Below are 19218 nucleotides of genomic sequence, written 5' to 3'. Positions count from 1 at the left end.
TTGTTCCCCTGGTCCCACGGCACCATCTGTTCCACTTCCAGCAGGATCAGAGCTAGTGACACCAGTGAGGCCGACCTCATCATTTCATTCTCCTATCAGGTACGTGATAGGGGGTAAATCTTCTGAAGGTCAAGTTGTTAAAAAAAGCAAAAAGACAGCAAACTTGTGCTTTTTCTGTTAAAATGTTTTTCATGTATCTGTTTAACTAGCTCTGGGGATGTCAGTTGACAAGGGCAATCATATAGTAAACGAATTCAAATATTATATTATTATGTTTTTAAACATTTACAATTTAAATTCATGTCATTACTCTTCCCATGAAGCTACAACATCAATCTAATCTCTGAAGTCCCATTCTAGGCTTTCCAGGTGGAAGTAAAACTATGAGACAGTTTTATATATCTGGGCAAGGAGAGGGTAGAATGTCTGTGGCAGTTGCCACAATAAATTCCTTTAATGAGGCATTTCACTCAGGGGTTGATTTACTAAAACTGGAGAGTGCAAATTCTGTTGCAGCTGTGCACAGTAGGCAATCAACTTCTAACTTCAGCTTGTTTAATTAAGCTTTAACAAAAAAACCATGGATGCTGATTGGTTTCTATGCAGAGCTGCACCTCATTTTGCACTCTTCAGTTTTAGTAAATCAACCCCTTAGTGTCTGCATCTTGTTGAGGACCACTACAAATCTATGTATGGAGTAATGGTCAGATTAAAGGGCTATATCGGAGGGATGAGCAAGATCTTAGCTCAGCATGGCAGAAGAAAAATTGAAGGTAACATTTATCCACGCCATTCATGTGGGATATCATTATTGGTGGGATTAGCCATAACAATTTAACATTCTTCAGTCCATTATCAGACTCACTGCCACCAATACCACCCATGGCTGCTTAAACATCTATCTAAAAATTATGAATATTTCTGTGTAATATATATATAATTTGCCTCCATGGTCACTGTGCTTACTAATAGCTGCTAGCACCATCATTTGCCACCCATGAAAATGGATTATGATTACTAGAAAAAATGCAAGCAACAGCAACATTTCACAGTGTGTTTGATGGTACACAGTATACATAAAATTATTGCCGCTCCTGTCTGGGAACACTTGACTAAAATTCACACCAATTCATTAAATATGGGTATTATCAAATGTATATCTATATCTTATTTACTGAGGATTTAGCCAATTTATAGCCCATAAAATAAATTTGCCCTGGTAGGAAGAGGGTGATAACATTATCAAAGTAATGCGTCACGTTGATATGGACCCTTTCCAGTGATGACTGATCAGGGTTCTGCCTACTTAATAAAGATTAAAAGTCACACATATATATGCAAGACAGAACATTGCAACTCCCCTGCTTTCAGTCCTCTATTCCAGGCAGACAGAATGAAGGCTTTAGTAAGTATTTGCCACTTACACTATACTTCTCTATACAGATAATTACTTATGTATCACCAACTGGTAATTGTTTTGCAAATGCCATAAATTGTCCCAGCTGCTTGGTATATATATATGAATCTGTAGTCAGGGACATAACAATAGCCATTGAAGACTGCACAAATAATGGCTCTGTGGGCATGAAGGTCAGTCCACCTCCTACAATTTCATGCCATTCTCTCTATAAACGTATCGCTTCCTTAAAGTCATATTAGACCAAACATCAGAATCATTTACTTGATTGCAGCTTAAAAATGTTCAGATGTAATGGCTCCATTTGTTTTCTTTTCTTTCTTTTTTTTTTTTTTTAGATTTTCTCCCCTTTATTTTCACCTGGTGATCTGGCCATTAAGTCTGTTATTTTTCAACTTACCAACCAAGCTAACCAAAATAATATGTACCACTGCCATGGCCTTTGCCATTTCTAAGTACCACTTGTAATGTTACCACTAGCAAGAAGGAGTCTTTGCAGGGTATGAGAACCTCCTACCTACCCTATTGCCCTAAAAGCTTTAGGATGTGGCTAATTATACAAGCACTTCAATGTCTGTGCATTCTTCCCTTCTGTCCCCAGTCTTGGTTATGGATCTACTTCTATACATCCCTCCATGTGTCATCCAGAGGATACATAAAACTGGGGTGCATTTTAGGAAACATTGCATTTGGGGCAACTACTACAAATGGTATTTCTACAGTAAAGAAAAGAAGGTTACCTATAGCACCAAACTTCACTAGAATCCTCCATCAATTGTTATAGAGGACATACTTAACTTTAGACAATTTAAAAATCAGAACCACATATGTGCTATCTAATGTAAAAGATGTGATGTAGCCACTGATAAGGAAGCAGCTATTTGCTTTCTTTTTGTAAACTGTCTGAAAAAAAGGGAGTGTATTTGGTGGTAATTAATAGCAACATACAGCAGTATTTCTTTGCTCTGACTCCTCTAACCAGATAAAATCTAACTTCTATGGGTTACACCCATCATATCTCCTATTAAATAACCTTATTAAAACCCCATATAAAATATAACTTTGTCCAGATATTGGGCTAGTGATGAATGTGCCATATTAACTGAACCAACTGATGTTTTTTTACTGTCTTTCTTAATTTTACAGATCCTGATCGCTGCCATTCTTGGCGTGTCCTTTGCAACAGATGTACGTTAAATGCCTTTAAACATATATAATGAACTTACACAGAATGTATTAGCAGATACTGATTTGAAATAGCTGGGAACTGATGGCAATGATTTAAAGACCATGATTAAGCGTAGAAAATATTAACCTCTTCAGAGATACTACATACTTATTGCATTTCAGCAGTGTCAGTTGTGTTTATTATTCCCAGTAGGACTATTTTGTAATTCCACTTAAAGCATACTTGAATTAAATCAGACAAAAGTATTCTAGGGAACACATACTATGTATTGATAAATTCAGGCATAAAATACCATTAACTGATTTTTACAAATTATGTCCCCACTACGTACATATATTTAATGTGTTTCATTAATAAATCTTAGAATGTTGCAGTCAACAACCAGGGCAATGATGGAGGCAATGTACATCAGACAGTGAACATTAACAATCAAGACAGAATCGCTAACATTAACCAGTTCAATGGCCTGAACTCCTGGAACTCTATCTGGGACTACCAAAGGGTACGTACCTTCAATATACAAAAATATACATTTTTTATGAGTGATGTTATATAACTAAATGATCCACGTGTTCTACAAAGGCTTTCTGTACAAAGCAACAGTTTTAGATCTGCTTTGACACACATCATTGTTATTCTATATACTGTGTAGTCCATCTTCCTTCCAGTATTGCACATTCAGTTTTCCTGCAAGCTATTTTGTATTTTACCCCTGGTACATCTCACCATATGATACCCTATTAGCTCCTTTGTATTGTTTGGCATTTCTAGCACTATTGGCAACATTCTGTGATCTTGCCCAATATTCTATGCATTCTATGCATGAAGGTAAAAAACCTTCTGTGTGCAGCTCCTCCCACAGGCCCCCTAATACTCACCTAAGCCCCCTCTTGATCCAGCGATGTTCATGGGAGCCTCAGCTGTCCCGGGTCTCTCTCTCCTCATTGGCTGAAACACAGCGGTGGAAGCCATTGGCTCCCACTGCTGTCAGTCACAGCCAGTGAGCCAATGGGAAGAGCATAGCTCTATATGACTTATGGATGCATCGAGCAAAGTTTGGGAGTGAGCATGCACCAATGCCAATGTGCAAAACAATAGCACAGAGCAGTTAAGAATAACATGTTTGTTACAAAAAAAACCTTTACTATCACTTAAAGGATAATTTTACCTTTTAACTAAAAATTAAAATGCATATTTTGTGCTTTTACTATTTGTTGTTTTGGATGCTGTAAAGCATTACCCCAATGATTAGCAGATCGCTGGTGTCATGCATGACTCCTGCAGAGCTGTCAGTGTATCCGCGTGCTTGTACCTTATACGGGTAAGCAGATAAACACTGACAGAAAGAATCAATGAACTACCACGGTACGTAACAGCACCATGGCAGTTCATTGAGAACTACAAGCTGACAATCACAACAGCTGTTGGGACTTGTAGAAAATGCTGTGAATGAGTGATGCAGCCGGGCAGGAAGAGAAACCCACGTTTTTGAAAATTGTGAGAAGATCTCCCGCTAGCTGTCAAAACAGGGGACCAGTTCTTTCATAACATATTACATGTTATACCCTGAACACACTGAACACCCATAATATGTTACAAAAGGTGAACTTTACCTGCAAAGTGCACAGTCTATTTGCCTTTAATAAATATACCCACATATGTCTACATAGAGGTAGTTATCTGCTCCACATTTTGATTTATTTCAAGCTGAGATCCAGGCAAAAAACATGCCAGAATGCACAGCCAGATCTTCGACCTTTCCTCAGACTACAAATTAGTTAAATTAGTTATCATAGAATCAGCACTAAATGTATTAGTTTATCTCTATGCTTTCCACTCCCATAAGTATGTTCCCTGCAAGCAATCATTTGCTCAGAATAATGCCCTTTCCTCTCCTAGCCTGAATGCTCTCAAGCAAAAGATAATAGGATGCTGATATCAAGTCAATATATATATATTATTGAATATATAATTGAGTATAATATTTTTGAAATATCTGTCTGTTTCTTAGCTTTAATTCTAAAATAAGAATGTGATTAAAAAAGTGATGTTTTTTGTGAGCTCTCTGATTTGTGTCTAATAAACTGCCGGGGCTGTATTGCAGGGTCTATTTGCTGCCCGTCTTGTGTCCAAGAGAGCCTGTGTGGTCAGCAGGATGAACAGAAATGTGGTACCTAGCTTGGAAGAGTTGAGTAAGGCTACCCAGGAAAAACAGGTAAGAATAATGGCAGGACCGGGTATTTTATACAAGATGTTTTTGTATTTTTGAATGAGATAAAAAATTTTGAAGTATTTTTAGAAAATGTATGGTAACAAATTTATTTTAAAGTGAAGGTCTACCCAAAATGTATATCTCAGATTTAAGTAGATACTAATGTGTTAAATCACCCTTTGGCTTCCACTACAATTTGTAAAAGTGGATAAGTTTAGACCATACATTGAGCAATTTTGTCCTGAAGCTTAAGGAGTCATTGTCACCTTGCCCTTACAAAGCAAAGGATCTCATCCAGATCTATTGAGACTCACCTTGCCAGCGCTCTTCCACCACTCCTGCCTCCAAAGCAGCTGGGACAATATTCAGTGCTTCTTGGTATGAGAGATCAAGTGATCTCCTCCATCATGAGAGGGCTCGGGTCTAGCAGCCAATTTCTAGGCGCTAATTCTGAACAAGACAGAAAAAATATTTTGAAATTATATCAGTGCTCCCAGTAGCATCTGACACAGCTTACCATAGGAATGTTAGTGCTTGCTGAGACACAGGAAGGATTAGTGGAGAAGAGATGGCAAGGTGGATATCAGTGAGTTGGAGGACTCATTTGAAAAACTACCATTACTTCTCCTAAAATGCCTTGTGTTTTCATCAATGCTTTACCATAGATTTTACATGTTTGTGTAAAAAGTTGGTTTCTAAAGTTTGTACACTGTGGCCATTTTGTATTTTTGTCCAAGATGGCCTGGGCCTTTAAAGCTCAACTCAACCCAAACATTTTTTGTAACACATGCTGTTGAGATGGAGAGGGTTGGAAGCACCTTCGGGTGTGTCGACATTTGGGAGATTTTGTCCTGCTGTCCATTACACTGTGTGTTTACTCTGTGGAATGCAAATGTATCTATCCTTGTGTTTCAACACATAGAATCTGGACAATGACGTTTTCTAAATTAAACATATCCAAGCACACAACAGTAATTGGGCATAAAACCAATTTTTTTTGCATTTCCATATGCACTGGTGATTTGTTCTTTATATTATCTTTAAGCATCAATATTTACATGTATCTCTGCCAAGTGCAGCAAAACAGGGGTGGAGGTTTGTTGTTCTGGAAACAGTTTTCATTATTTTGCGCAAATGCAACTGAAATTTAAAAAAAATAATTTCTAAATGGCAAAAAGCAATCCACATCAACATAATATGTACATTATGTTAAACATGTGTTTATATCGTTTGGCATTTTACTCTTAAATGTTAGCAGTTGTGGTTATTGAATCAGTTTGCATGATGATAAGAAGATCATTTATGGAAACTGGAGGCAATGAAAGGAGAAGACCTGCCTAGAACTGCCAGTCATATTTACAGCAGACATTCAAGCAGAAAGGTTTCTGAAAATGACTGCTGTGTAAGCAAAAGGAACCTCTGAGGTGCATGTCGCATCAGGATTGCTCTCCTATCGCTATCGCTGTAATTCCGGCTGCTGCGAATATGAAAGCTTGGGCTCCAGGAAGCTCAAGTGTGGTTTATCTGACCAGCCCCCACTCCTTTGTCCATTTACAAAATACCTTGTATTTTGTGTCAGTCATGGAGCTGATGCTAGTAAATTATGCATCACCTAAACAAGTGGTTTCACTGCATTGTCCTCACAATTTCCACATTCAACCACTACAATCACTAATAATGAATTGAGGTCTGACAGCAGTCTATGACTTTTATATGTGCCATCCTTGGTGGAATGCTACCTAAACTATGAATTTTTCCCCCACCCATCCCCATTTTAGGAATCCTGTTTCTCAGTAGAAAATAAAAATAATTTGTGTTTGAAAAAGCGAGGATATATACACTTTATACAATCTTTGCAGAATTAAATCAGAATGAATGACCTAACACGTGATATGGAAGCGAGTTCCTCGTAGCTGTTTTATAGCCAGCATGCAATTATTCTTTTTTATTTTCCAGAACCCCAATGCTCCTCCACCACAATCTCTGACCTACACAATCTCCCAGACCCGGGTGAAGAACGTGGCCCAATATGGCAGCCAGATTGAAGCTCTCTGCAAAGGTGTACCAACTTTCTTTGCCCAGGAAGTGCAAGGTATAACATCATTTTCAATGTTGTCCTTTTTCTCTTAATTTTATGTTTAGTTAATTTAAAAAATCTACTAAATATATGGTTTAGATACATACAGTGGGGCAAAAAAGTATTTGCAAGTTCTCCCACTTAAAAAGATGAGAGAGGCCTGTAATTGGCATCAGAGGTAGACCTCAACTATGAGAGACAAAATGAGAAAACAAATCCAGACAATTACATTGGCTGATTTGGAAAGAATTTATTTGCAAATTATGGTGGAAAATAAGTATTTGGTGAATATGAAAAGTTCATCTCAATACTTTGTTATATATCCTTTGTTGGCAATGACAGAGGTCAAACGTTTCCTGTAAATCTTCACAAGGTTGGCACACACTGTTGCTGGTATGTTGGCCCATTCTTTCCAATTCAGCCAGTGTGATTGTCTGGATTTGTTTTCTCATTTTGTCTCTCATAGTTGAGGTCTACCTCAATTACAGGCCTCTCTCATCTTTTTAAGTGGGAGAACTTGCACAATTGGTGGCTGACTAAATACTTTTTTGCCCCACTGTATATGTTTCCTGTAATATCTGCAGGGTCGGATACAGGGTGTCCAATGTGAGGGTACAGTAAAAACTGTCAGGGGGCAGAGGATGGGGGATCAGCAGGGCAGAGGGCAGGGGTCACTGCTGGCTGGGCAGAAGACAGGGGCACAACTCCTTCTCCCATTCCTGCACTGCACACAGCCTGGGCACAGGAAACAGAGTTTCTCCTCCCCACATAACGCATAACTGAGATTAGTATAGTGTCGGTCAAGGACAGTATAGTGTCAGGCTAGGGCAGTATAGTATCAGATTAGGGTGATATAGTGTCAGATTAGGGCAGTATTGTGGCAGGTTAGGACATTATAGTATCTGATTAGGGTGGTATAGTGTCAGTTTAGGGCATCATAGTGGTAGATTGGGACAGTATAGTGGCAGGTTAGGGTTGTATAGTGGCAGGTTAGGGTTGGCTTTGGGGGGGCACAACTAAAATCACAACTAAACCCTCTGCCACACTACTCAGCTAGGAAAATAATTCTATTGTACCCGGTTCATCGTTATGATTTCCTGAGGCACCTCCCTGCTGATTGGAAAGAGGTGATGACAGTGATCCTTTGTCCAGTGGGCAGACCAAAGGTGGAGAGGTGACATAGGAAACTGCATTGCTGAACCAGGAAATGAAGTGTGCCATTGGCCTTAGCTGTGCATTGTGGTAGAAGCAAGTAAATCAGGAGACTGCCTACAAGAAAGTACAAATCCTCAGACAGGTAAATCAGAAATGTACATGTTAAAATGGTGTACTTAGCTGACTGCTCAAGGTTGAATTAAAGTAGAATTCTGGGCTAATCTTAACTAATCTTAAAACTGTCCCCTACCTCCATCCTATACTAACTAATCTGTGGAAGAAAGATTCATATACAGTATCTCACAGAAGTGAGTATACCCCTCACATTTTTGTAAATATTTTATTATATCTTTTCATGTGACAACACTGAAGAAATTACACTTTGCCATGAGGTGCCATGTTGAACTTCCAGTGACCAGTATGAGAGAGTGAGAGCAATAACACCAAATTTAACACACCTGCTCCCCATTCACAACTGAGACCTTGTAACACTAACGAGTCACATGACACCAGGGAGGAAAAATGGCTAATTAGGCCCAGTTTGAACATTTTCACTTAAGGGTGTACTCACTTTTGTTGTCAGCGGTTTAGACATTAATGGCTGTGTGTTGAGTTATTTTGAGGGGACAGCAAATTTACACTGTTATACAAGCTGTACACTCACTACTTTACATTGTAGCAAAGATTCATTTGATTCATTCCATGAGATACTGTACTTACCATTTTCAAGCCGCTCTGGTCTGATGTCATGACCTCCCCTGGGTGGCTGCAGGAGAATAAATAAAGCACTCAACAATGGCTGAGTGGTGACATTACCCATAGGCTTACTATGGCTCATCCATTGCTGCCGTTTCCTCCTCTCCCATGCAGCTGGCGCTGGATGACACAGGGGAGCTGGATCACATAACCGGACCAAAGCAATCTGAGACCCGGTCCGCACTGTCACAGTGCATGTGATTCGCAAATTAATCGCACCACATTTCTGTGAAAATGACGTGATTCTGTGCGATTTGAGCACATAATGTTGTATGGCTCAAACCACACCTCATCCGCACGAAAAAAGTGAAAGCACCTTTTTTTTGTGTCACTGGAATCGGATCGCATGGGTGTTTCCCATTCAGGCAAACACACTGCATTCTGCATCCTGCTTTTGGGGTGTTGTTAACTTTTAATTGACGGCTGCAGCATTTCACATGAACACAGTGCGATTGCTATGCGATGCGGTGTGGAAAACATTGCAATTCTGATGTGTTTCCCATATCGCATTAGTGTGAACTGGGGTTGAAAATACAGTAGGTAAGTATCCTTTCTTCCACCAGTTAGTTAGTATACGTAGGTGTTAGGGAGGGGGAGTTTTAAGATTAGTTAAGAATAGCTCGGAATTCTACTTTAAGGTATTGTTATAATTCAGCTTACTGTGATAATTCGTTAACAACATAACAGGTGATTATCACACTCTTTTTAACCCAAAAATCATTTATAACATATTCACTGGATTCAGCACACTAAAGACTATACTATCTGTTTTCTTAGCATTTCCATAGTATTAGTATTTCCATTGTTCATATGACTACGCCATCTTTGTTGGTAGAATTTTCATACTCATATCGTTCAAATCACTTGTTATCTTTACTAGCTTTCACTTTCCTTCTATAATACTTTGCTTTGGCTTGTACAAAAACAAAAGCAGAGTGTCAGTTACTGATTCCACATAATCAGGTTTAACATGCATTAAAAACTGGTTGCTCTAGTCAACAAATACTTTCATCAGTAAGATACATGAGGTCCCAATGTGTTTATTTGTAGCCAGTCAGCTTATTATATGTTGGTGTTATATTTCCTCTTGGTCTCTCTTAGGTATTGGTTTCTTTGTCAATCTACAAGGCTGCACTGACCTCGGCATTCTGAGATTCTTGGGCATCTCTCTGTGTGGCAATATTGGATGTTAGAATTGTGGTCCTCAGTGCTACTGATCTAAATGACCGTGCCTGGCTGCTCTGATTCTAGCCCCCATCTGATCTCTACTTGTCTAACTCTTGTGTGTCCACTGGTCAGATTGTCCGTCTTCTCTGTTTTTTATATATAAAGTAAGATGATGTGTTTGTTAATAAATTACTACTAAGAACACACAACTAACTGTTTTCCAGTCTGTCCTTTGATAAGCACTGCTACGATTATTGTTCAATAACAATTGCATATAGGGCTGGTGCTAGACTATTTTGCACCCTAGGTAAGACCAGTTCAGGGGCGGACTGACAACTCATGGGGGCCCCAGGCAATAGGGGATCATGGGGCCCCTGTGTCATCGCTCACACTCAAACCACACCCAAAAAAGCCTATGAAAGGTACCAGGGGCATCTCATGGGGCCCCCTACTGACCCAGGGCCCTCGGGCAGTGCCCAAGTTCCCAAATGGTCAGTCCGCCCCTGGACCAGTTACTTGCAACTCCCCCCCCAAAAAAAAATATAACTTCAACATTTTTAAAAACAGTAGAAAATAATAAAACAACAAAACATGAAACTAATACATTTCTTTAAATTTGCACACTAGAGTGGGAGCAGTGTTCTGTAAAGTAGATTGGTATGGGGTGCAATGTTGTATAGGATTATCAGTATAGGGTGGGGGTGCAGGGTTCTGTAGTGTAGATCAGTATGGGGTGGAGGGTGCAAACTTGTACAGGGTGATCAGTGTGAGGGAAGAGGTGCAGGGTTCTGTGGTGTAGATCAGTATGGGGTGGGGTGCAGATTTGTATAGGGTGATCAGTATGGGGTGGGGGTGCAGGGTTCTGTATAGTAGATTAGTATGGGGGGGAGGGTGTATAGTATGGGGTGCAGTGCAATGTCCTGATCAGTATGGGGGGGTGCAGTGTAGTATGGGGTGGGGTGGGGGAGTGGGTTGTGCAGAGTAGATCAGAATGGGGTGCAGTGTTGTACAGGGTGATCAGTATGGGGTGAAGGGTGTTGCGTTCTATGGAGTGATGGATGGCTGTATGGTGAGGGGCCCAGTGTTCTGTAGAGTGATCAGTGAGGGGTCCAGAGTAGATGGGAGGTGCAGGAAGAGGAGAGGACTCCTGTACAGCGTCAGGGTAGGAGTAAAGTACAGAGGACAGTGTCAGAGGGGACCCTGGACAGCCTGGCATGGTAACAGGGACCCTAGATCAGAGCCCTCTGTATTGATCAGAACTGGGCAGGCAGCTGGTACTCATGCTTTTGGCAGCAGTGGAGCCTGAAGCACATCCACTTTGCTGGGGGTTGAGCCGGCCCTAGGAGGAAGAGCACACATACACAGCCATCATCGTATTGTGCACGTGCCCCACCCCACGTTCACTTCCGATCAGCTGCTACTGCTCCACGTCCATCACTGAGGGCCAGGCACTGCACTGATCACTGCGATCCACCGTATTGTACTCACCTGTGGCTGAGACTGGGCTCATACATTCTGTCCAGGATACTGGAGCAATACTGCATGTGGCTGGGATGGAACTCTAATTCAGCCATATGTGACATTGGTTAGGTGGAGAGTAGGCAAACCAGCGGCTATGGCTGTGCCCTAGGCAGCTGCCTAGTTTACCTAATGGTAGCACCAACACTGATTGCATGCATTCTACAGTGATGCGACATCATAACCAATCTACATGATTTTTATAAACTGGTTTATGTTGAAGAGACTTAAAGTGTTACTAAACCCACAACAGTAAAATCACTCTGTATATGCTGTAAAGCATACTTGTAATACTCACTGTGGAACCCAATAGGTTAATCCTCCGCATTGTGTAAAAAGGATATTTGATCCTCTCCCCTAAATATCTCCTGATAGAACAGAGGTTTGGAGCCACTCTGCACATGCTCAGTTTGGTGTGTATTGCTAGAGAGTTTACTTTTTATTGGGAGAGTGCATGTGATCTGCACAGGGCCAATCAGCACTGTCCAGAAAGAGGGTCAGGGGTCCTGCATCCTCATAGAGGAAAATGAAAACTCCTCCTATGAGCTTTAACTAGTGCACTGCTGGACACTGATAGAAGTCACAAGACTGCTCTAACTGCTGATTAAAAAAGGTATTTAGCAGTTTATATAAATAAAATAATTGAAATCCAGCAATACAATGAGCACCGAGCTGAAAACCATATGCTGTTTTACCTGCAAAAGGATTTGCATTTCTGTCCAGCCAGTCATGAGATATACACAGCCCTACCTGGCAAGCAAGTCATGTTGGTGATGACTTTTCACTTCTACAGCCATTTGACCATCTGTTCACTGTGTTCTCTTCTTCTGTCAGAATGTTACATCAGCACATGTGCAATGCCTCTAGTGTGGTCTGTCCTTCTAACAATCTTATTCAAATAGTTGAGTCTACAGCCCAATTGAACCTTTAGTTTAAACCAGCTTTCCCTCATTCAAAACTGGCATATGTGCATCTCCCTCCCCCTGAAGCAGTGACAGCTAAGCTCAGCATTGCTACAGTAAGGGCAGAAAAGTGTACTGCACATGCACATGTTTTGGATGATGGCGAGCACTTGCTCCTGTGATGCCGATGATGAGGGTGCTGCAAATGGCCTACAGGTATAATAATTACATTACGCAAAAATCAAAGCTGCACAATTTTGTTTTTTTTTTTTTTTACTCTGAGGGCCCCTTGACTGCACAGTCAACTTTGTTAAAAAAAACTAAACTTAATCTTTAAGTACAGATACCTTGTTACTACCAGGGCCCAAGCAGAGTTTATAAGTGCCAGCCCTCCAGTGTCAATTGAAATTGTCATTTATTTGTCATGCCTGACCATAGAGTATAATGGTCATCTTAGCTTCTAGCTTTACACATGTGCCAAGGATGGACATTATTCTCTGTAGAATGTTAAATGATAAACACTGGGCCTGGCCAGGGCTGGGCAGTGCAAACTTTGTATGGTCTGCCTCTGAGGACTATACTTTTACTAAGAAAGTTGATAAGGAGGGTGAGGAGTATCTGAGAACCAATGTGGCACAGAAGGAACCATCATACTGCCAACTCCCTGCCCACAAAGTAGAAGTACACATTCAGTTGTTGTTTTCTTGCCTCTGTTCATATACAGCGGCATCTTATACAGATCAATAGGTGACAAAATAAAGTTAGATAAATGCCAGATGTTGATAATATTGCTAGCTCTTTTTTCATAATCATGTTATGGCATGTTTTGGGCACTTTTTCGGTTTTCTGTAGTACTGTATTTTAACTTCCATTTAGACATTTCCAAATGTCTACACAAAATCTTTTTATTTATTGCAATCATGAAATCACACAGATACATTCCAGAGCCTAATTTCAATGTGAATAGATTATTTCACTAGTATTTGTTTGCATATAGTAAAAAACAGCCTCAAGGAGGCTCACAAAACACAAGGGGAACACATGGACTCTGTAGACTCTAATCCAGTTTATTTAACTATTGTGATAGTTTTGTAACGTGTTCAGGCATTGTTTAGCATTCCGTGCCATGGCTCAATTGACAGTGACAGTCTGGGGCATGGTTCAGTTGTACTTGATCTTGATAATGGAACTTGAACACTGGAGCACATTAGATCCATTACACCCAATCTGATAGTAAAAGTGCAGATGATTTAAGGCAAAACTAAGCCCTCCCACACTTTACAATCAAGCTGCCATTTTATCCTTATTGATCTGCAGATGCTGTGGCTCTGTACATGTGATCAGTTATGACACCTGCCATTTGATGGCTGGATAGTTCATTTGAAACAAACAATTGTGAGCATTATCATCCAAGGCATGTCTTTTTGAGAAACAGTAAATGGATGGCTTTAGTTCTGTTTTAAGCATACTTGAGCCCAGCACAATGTGAGAGCAGGCCAGTGGGGGAATGTGGAAAATCGTGCTTGAGCAAGGTACAAGGCAACCTTGCCTAGCGTGAGGACACCCCTAAAATACCATATTTATATGGGTGAAATAAATAAAACCTGATGTATAATTAAAATATTTAGTAAGCCATTTCAACCAGTTAGTGTTTTCAACTGCAATTTATATCAGGGCAAGTTAACAAAGTCCAGCCAGTTTGCCTTGCAATAGATGTTAGAGCATTGTTATATGCATGATCAGAGTTAAAAGATCACATCCACAGAAAACAGATCATTTTTTTTAGGTTTTACTCCTAAAAAGTGTTGTCTTGTTACTGGGTCAACTTGCTAGCACGTTCCTCCACCATGAACATAACTGACCACCCCTAGCTTTATATCAAGTAACAGGCAAGCTATTCTTATCAATATGGAATTGTGCCTTTTCCTCTAGAAAGTAGTTTTCCATTATAAACCATTTGTTCTGCATGATAAAGGCCAGCTACAATAAAAATAGTTCTGAATCTCTGTCAACATTTTATTATCTTTCTCTAGAGTATTTTTCTCACTTCACTTCCAGGTAGAGAAGAGAACTTTCCTTTCTGGGGACACAGACAGGATTATGTAATCAACAGAAATATATCCTTAGTGGGGACCAAAACAGCATTTTAGAACCCTAACTTTCTCCTATATTAGTTTTGGCAGGAGTTCTGCTTTAAGATATATAGAGATACCCATATTTACCCACCTAGCCAACACAGGCTTTCTCTGAGTTTGTAGCTCCCATGAAACCAAGAGTGTTCAGAAAGCAGGCCTCCCCCATATTAAGTCAGGTACACTCGATCAGAAAATCATATGAAAAATACCGCTTGCAAAGCAATTGTACAATAATTTGACGCTAGTACACAGCTTTCATCCAAAATTATTTGAAGATACAAGCACAAAACTTTTTCTCGTGCAATACCAGATTATACCATTTTCATTTAATCAGTACAGTTTTCGTTCAAAAATACAATACAAACACAATACAACATATTACATCACTTCCAAATTTTTATTCTGTCATACAAGAATTTTTGTAACTTTAGTAACCTTTACATTTTTGGTATGAGACTAACATCCCAAAAAACTGAAAAATCATTTGTCCGATATTCTCATTGTGTGTACGAGGCTTTACAGTGGTTGGCTTTTAGGATCTAGTGTAAAGCACAGAATGCTGTGCTGGATCACTGGTCTTTATGATTAGATAAAACAGCAGCAAGGGCCATGGATAGTGGAATCATTTAAGGGAAAAACACTATTATGGGGTTTTTTAATGGGGTAATGGGTGGGAAGGAGTAATGAAAGAGGGTTTGTGTATTCTAAGAAATGGAATTTAAACCATCTAACAGTGCCCTACACATTGATCGCAGGCTCAACACATTTGGCAGTCAGTACAGCAGAAATATATTCATTCTCTGGCTCACATTTGGAATTTTCCAGATTAATGGATCTCACAGTAGTATATAAACATGTTTATTATTGGTGGTATTATGTCAAGGATGCATAAGCATAAAAAAATGTTCAAAAAGATTAAGTAAAAAAAACAAGGACGAGATAATTGTCATGTCATCGGAGAGTGAATTGCTTCCACCCACTGATGTATCAGGGAGACGCATGATTCAGCACATGCAGCAAATGAGTGTTAAAGTCAAGAATAGAAGACATTTACATTATAATGTTCTAAAACCTACTGCCCTGGGAACACATGAGGAAAGCAGAACTTTACCTAGAGAAATACAAACTGAGAGTAGTTTACATTGACAGACACAGTAATGGCGGAAAATAACCAAATAACATAATGAGTATAGCTATTTTCCATTTATTCTCTTATGATCAATGTTTATACAATGATTTTAATACACTACTTCTGACGATTTAGTATTACAGTATAACAAGTATGAGAAATAGTTTGTTCAAATGTTATTGGATGGTAAACCTATTACCCAACATTCTTCTTTGCAGATGAGAGTCCATCAAGTTGGGCTTTAGCATTTCCCTCCTTTCCTCTTCTTTACACTGTTGCTGCCTGTTTGGTGTCAGAGAATTCCCCATAGATATCAGTCTGACTGAGAGAGAACAACAGCACAAGGGGCAAGGAAAGGATAGGATATGCCCAGGGAGACCACGCAGAACAAGATTTTTATGGCTTCGAAGCTACAAATAATTTTTGCACACAGGCTTTCCACCCTGGATTCCAACCCAAGGGAAATGTTTGTGGGTAGTGACCTTCATTGAGCAAATATTCAATTACTGCAATTTGCTATGTAAGTAGAGGCACTAAACAGTAGCAGTAATAAGGGCCCTTTCACATGGGTGCCATCCGGTCCAATCAGCAGGAGATTTGTGAACAAATACTCTGTTGAACCAGAGTCAAATGGAACGGATGCCACTTTTGTGACATATTTGTCTGCACAGTTTTTCCTCCATCAAAAGATCGAGAGTATACTGGGCCCATGTTAGGTCTATGGGAAGGAGAATCATCATAAGATGGGGAGTATACTGCGCCCATGTTAGGTCTATTGGCAGGAGACTGCAAATGGACATTGCATCTTTTTTACCTGCAATCCATCAGGTTTAGATCTGAAAAATGAGAAAAGGGCGCTAACCTATTTGAATATTTTCTTTTTCAGACCTAGATGTACTTGGAGGTAATTGGATATACACTATATTGCCAAACGTATTGGGACACCCCTCCAATCCATTGGATTCAGATTTTCCAATCACCTCCATGGCCACAGGTGTATAAAATCAAGAAACTAGGCATGCAGACTGCTTCTACAAACATTTGTGAAAGAATGGATCAGTTTCAGGAGCTCAGTGAATTCAATCGTGGTACCGTGGTAGGTTGCCACTTGTGCAAAAAGTCCATCCGTGGAATTTCCTTGCTACTAAATATTCCACAATCAACTGTTAATGGTGTTATAACAAAGTGGAAAAGAATGGGAACAACAGCAACTCAGCCATGAAGTGGTAGGCCACGTAAAATGACAGAATGGGATAAGCGCATGCTGAAGCGCACAGTGCGCAGAAGTCATCAACTGTCTGCAGAGTCAATAGCTAAAGATCTCCAAACGTCATGTTGCCCTTAGATTAGCACAACAACATTGTGTAGAGAGCTTCTTGGAATGGGTTTCCATGGCCAAGCAGCTGCATCCAAGCCTTATATCACCAAGTGCAATGCAAAGCGTCGGATGCAGTGGTGTAAAGCACGCTGCCACTGGACTCTAGAGCAGTGGAGACATGTTCTCTGGAGTGACCAATCACGCTTCTCTGTCTGGCAATCCTATGAACGTGTCTGGGTTTGGTGGTTGCCAGGAGAATGGTACTTACCTGACTGCATTGTGCCAAGTGTAAAGTTTGGTGGAGGGGAGATTATGGTGTGGGGTCGTTTTTCAGGGGTTGGGCTTGGCCCCTTAGTTCCAGTGAAGGGAACTCTTAAGGCATCAGCATACCAAGACATTTTAGACAATTGTATACTCCCTACTTTGTGGGAATAGTTTGGGGATGGCTCCTTCCTGTTACAACATGACTGCACACCAGTGCACAAAGCAAGGTCCATAAAGGAATGGATGAGCAAGTTTGGGGTGGAGGAACATTACTGACCTCAACCCAATAGAACACCTTTGGGATGAATTAGTGTGGAGACTGTGAGCCAGGCTCATCCTACATCAGTGCTTGACCTCACAAATGCGCTTTTGGAAAAATGTTCAGCTGTTGTAGCTGCAAAGGGTGGACCAACTCAATATTGAACCCTAAATACTAAGACTGGGATGCCATTAAAGTTCATGTGCGTGTAAAGGCAAACGTCCCAATAGTTTCGGCAATATAGTGTATGTTGACACACCTGGCCCTCTGTTACCTCTTGTACAAAATTGTATTGTAACTGTAATGTCTACCTTCATTTTGTAAAGCGCTGTGCAAACTGTTGGAGCTATATAAATCCTGTATAATAATAATATGTTTACATCCATCTGCCCATATACTAATATTGAGCTTCAGTTCAGATCTACCTGAAAAGTGTTGGCTATTGCAACTAATCAAATTACAGCTTCGGTTTTATCACCTCTATTTCAACTAAACATGTGAGCTTCAATTTATAATATGCACTAAAAAAATAAAAGATATACTTAGCAAACTGGTAAGTCTATTTAGTTTCAAAATATGAAAAACATTTTATATGTATGATGAACTCAGCTTGAAAGATATTGGGGGGGGGGGGCATTCTGTACCACTTTTAGAATACATGAGAGACACTTTTACAAAATCTGTCTGCACTAGTCTTTATGAATTTCATGGATTATTGTGTAATAATGCTTTTTTTTGGCATTGTATTGTAGATCCAAACTTCTATGGAACAGGATGCTCCACTAATGGAATTGTCAATATTCTGGGCATCACAATTTGTGGGGGTCCCGTCAACTGTGTAGAGCAACTGTAATTTTTCACTACTTCTCTAAGATGTCAGATGTCTTCTCATTTTATACTTGCTTGATGCATTTTCATTTAATAGTTTAAGAAATCATATAGATATAAAACTGCTTGTAAAAATGGCATTTTCTACAACAAATAAATTGTTCAAAAAATAATGTGAGCTTTGTTTACTACTAAGAGAGCTTCACACAGGTGAAAAGGCATAGAAGTGAAGCTCATTATCAAAGTACCCGCTATAGCAGGTAAACACCAGTGTACTAGACTCCCATAGGAAAATGAGTTATACAAAGTGGAGAAAAAAAAGTGTAGGTCTTGCACCAGATTGTAAATGGTATTATTTATACAGTATCGTTGGTTTTAAAGTAGCAGTTGGGAGCTGTTTGTAACAGATATTTTTTCCCACAACCTGATCATTTCAAAGGTAATAATGGTCACCTGGGTTCTGACTACTGTTGTCGAACTTATGTATATATAAATATATATACATATATATATATATATATATATATATATATATATACATTAGTTTAGAGAAAAGTGAAAACAGATTACATATACAGACATTTACATGTATGTTTGTGGAGCTAGTTGCTATATTATAAATAAAACTATATAATTATCACACATACCATAATTTGAAATTAACTGAACTCTGAAAGCTGTGCTAAAAAAACCCAGGTAGAGTAAGGTTATTAGGTTTTCAAAATTAAATCTGCTGGCACCCTACTGACCACGCCCACAAGACCACACCCTTATTTGTAGTAACACCTACAAAATCATTTTACCTGCCCTTCCTAATTTCTAACATGCCCTGAAACACGTAGTTATAGACTTATGGAACAAAAGACAGGCTGTGGATGTATAAAGACAAAAT

The 19218-nt window shown here is 39.6% G+C and overlaps 1 protein-coding gene across 2 annotated transcripts; it reads left to right on the top strand.

Annotated features, from left to right (window-relative positions):
• Nucleotides 1-1351: 1351 nt before the first annotated feature.
• Nucleotides 1352-18499, top strand: LOC149454719 (gastrokine-1-like). Of its 2 annotated transcripts, none has more exons than XM_089687162.1 (6): nucleotides 1352-1405; nucleotides 2564-2605; nucleotides 2971-3108; nucleotides 4711-4821; nucleotides 6775-6910; nucleotides 18251-18499. In XM_089687162.1, exons 1-6 carry the CDS (start codon nucleotides 1394-1396, stop codon nucleotides 18349-18351), a joined length of 540 nt encoding a protein of 179 aa, XP_089543288.1. In that variant the 5' UTR covers nucleotides 1352-1393; the 3' UTR covers nucleotides 18352-18499. The 2 variants fall into 2 exon arrangements, with proteins under 2 accessions (XP_089543288.1, XP_089543289.1); XM_089687163.1 differs by lacking the exon at nucleotides 18251-18499 and adding an exon at nucleotides 9908-10182.
• Nucleotides 18500-19218: the final 719 nt, after the last annotated feature.

This window comes from Staurois parvus, unplaced genomic scaffold (genome assembly GCF_062004578.1).
Source record: "Staurois parvus isolate SC_StPar_1 unplaced genomic scaffold, SC_StPar_1.0 ptg000420l, whole genome shotgun sequence".
In the NCBI taxonomy this organism is placed as follows: Eukaryota; Metazoa; Chordata; class Amphibia; order Anura; family Ranidae; genus Staurois; species Staurois parvus.
This window is presented reverse-complemented; position numbering and strand designations above follow the sequence as displayed.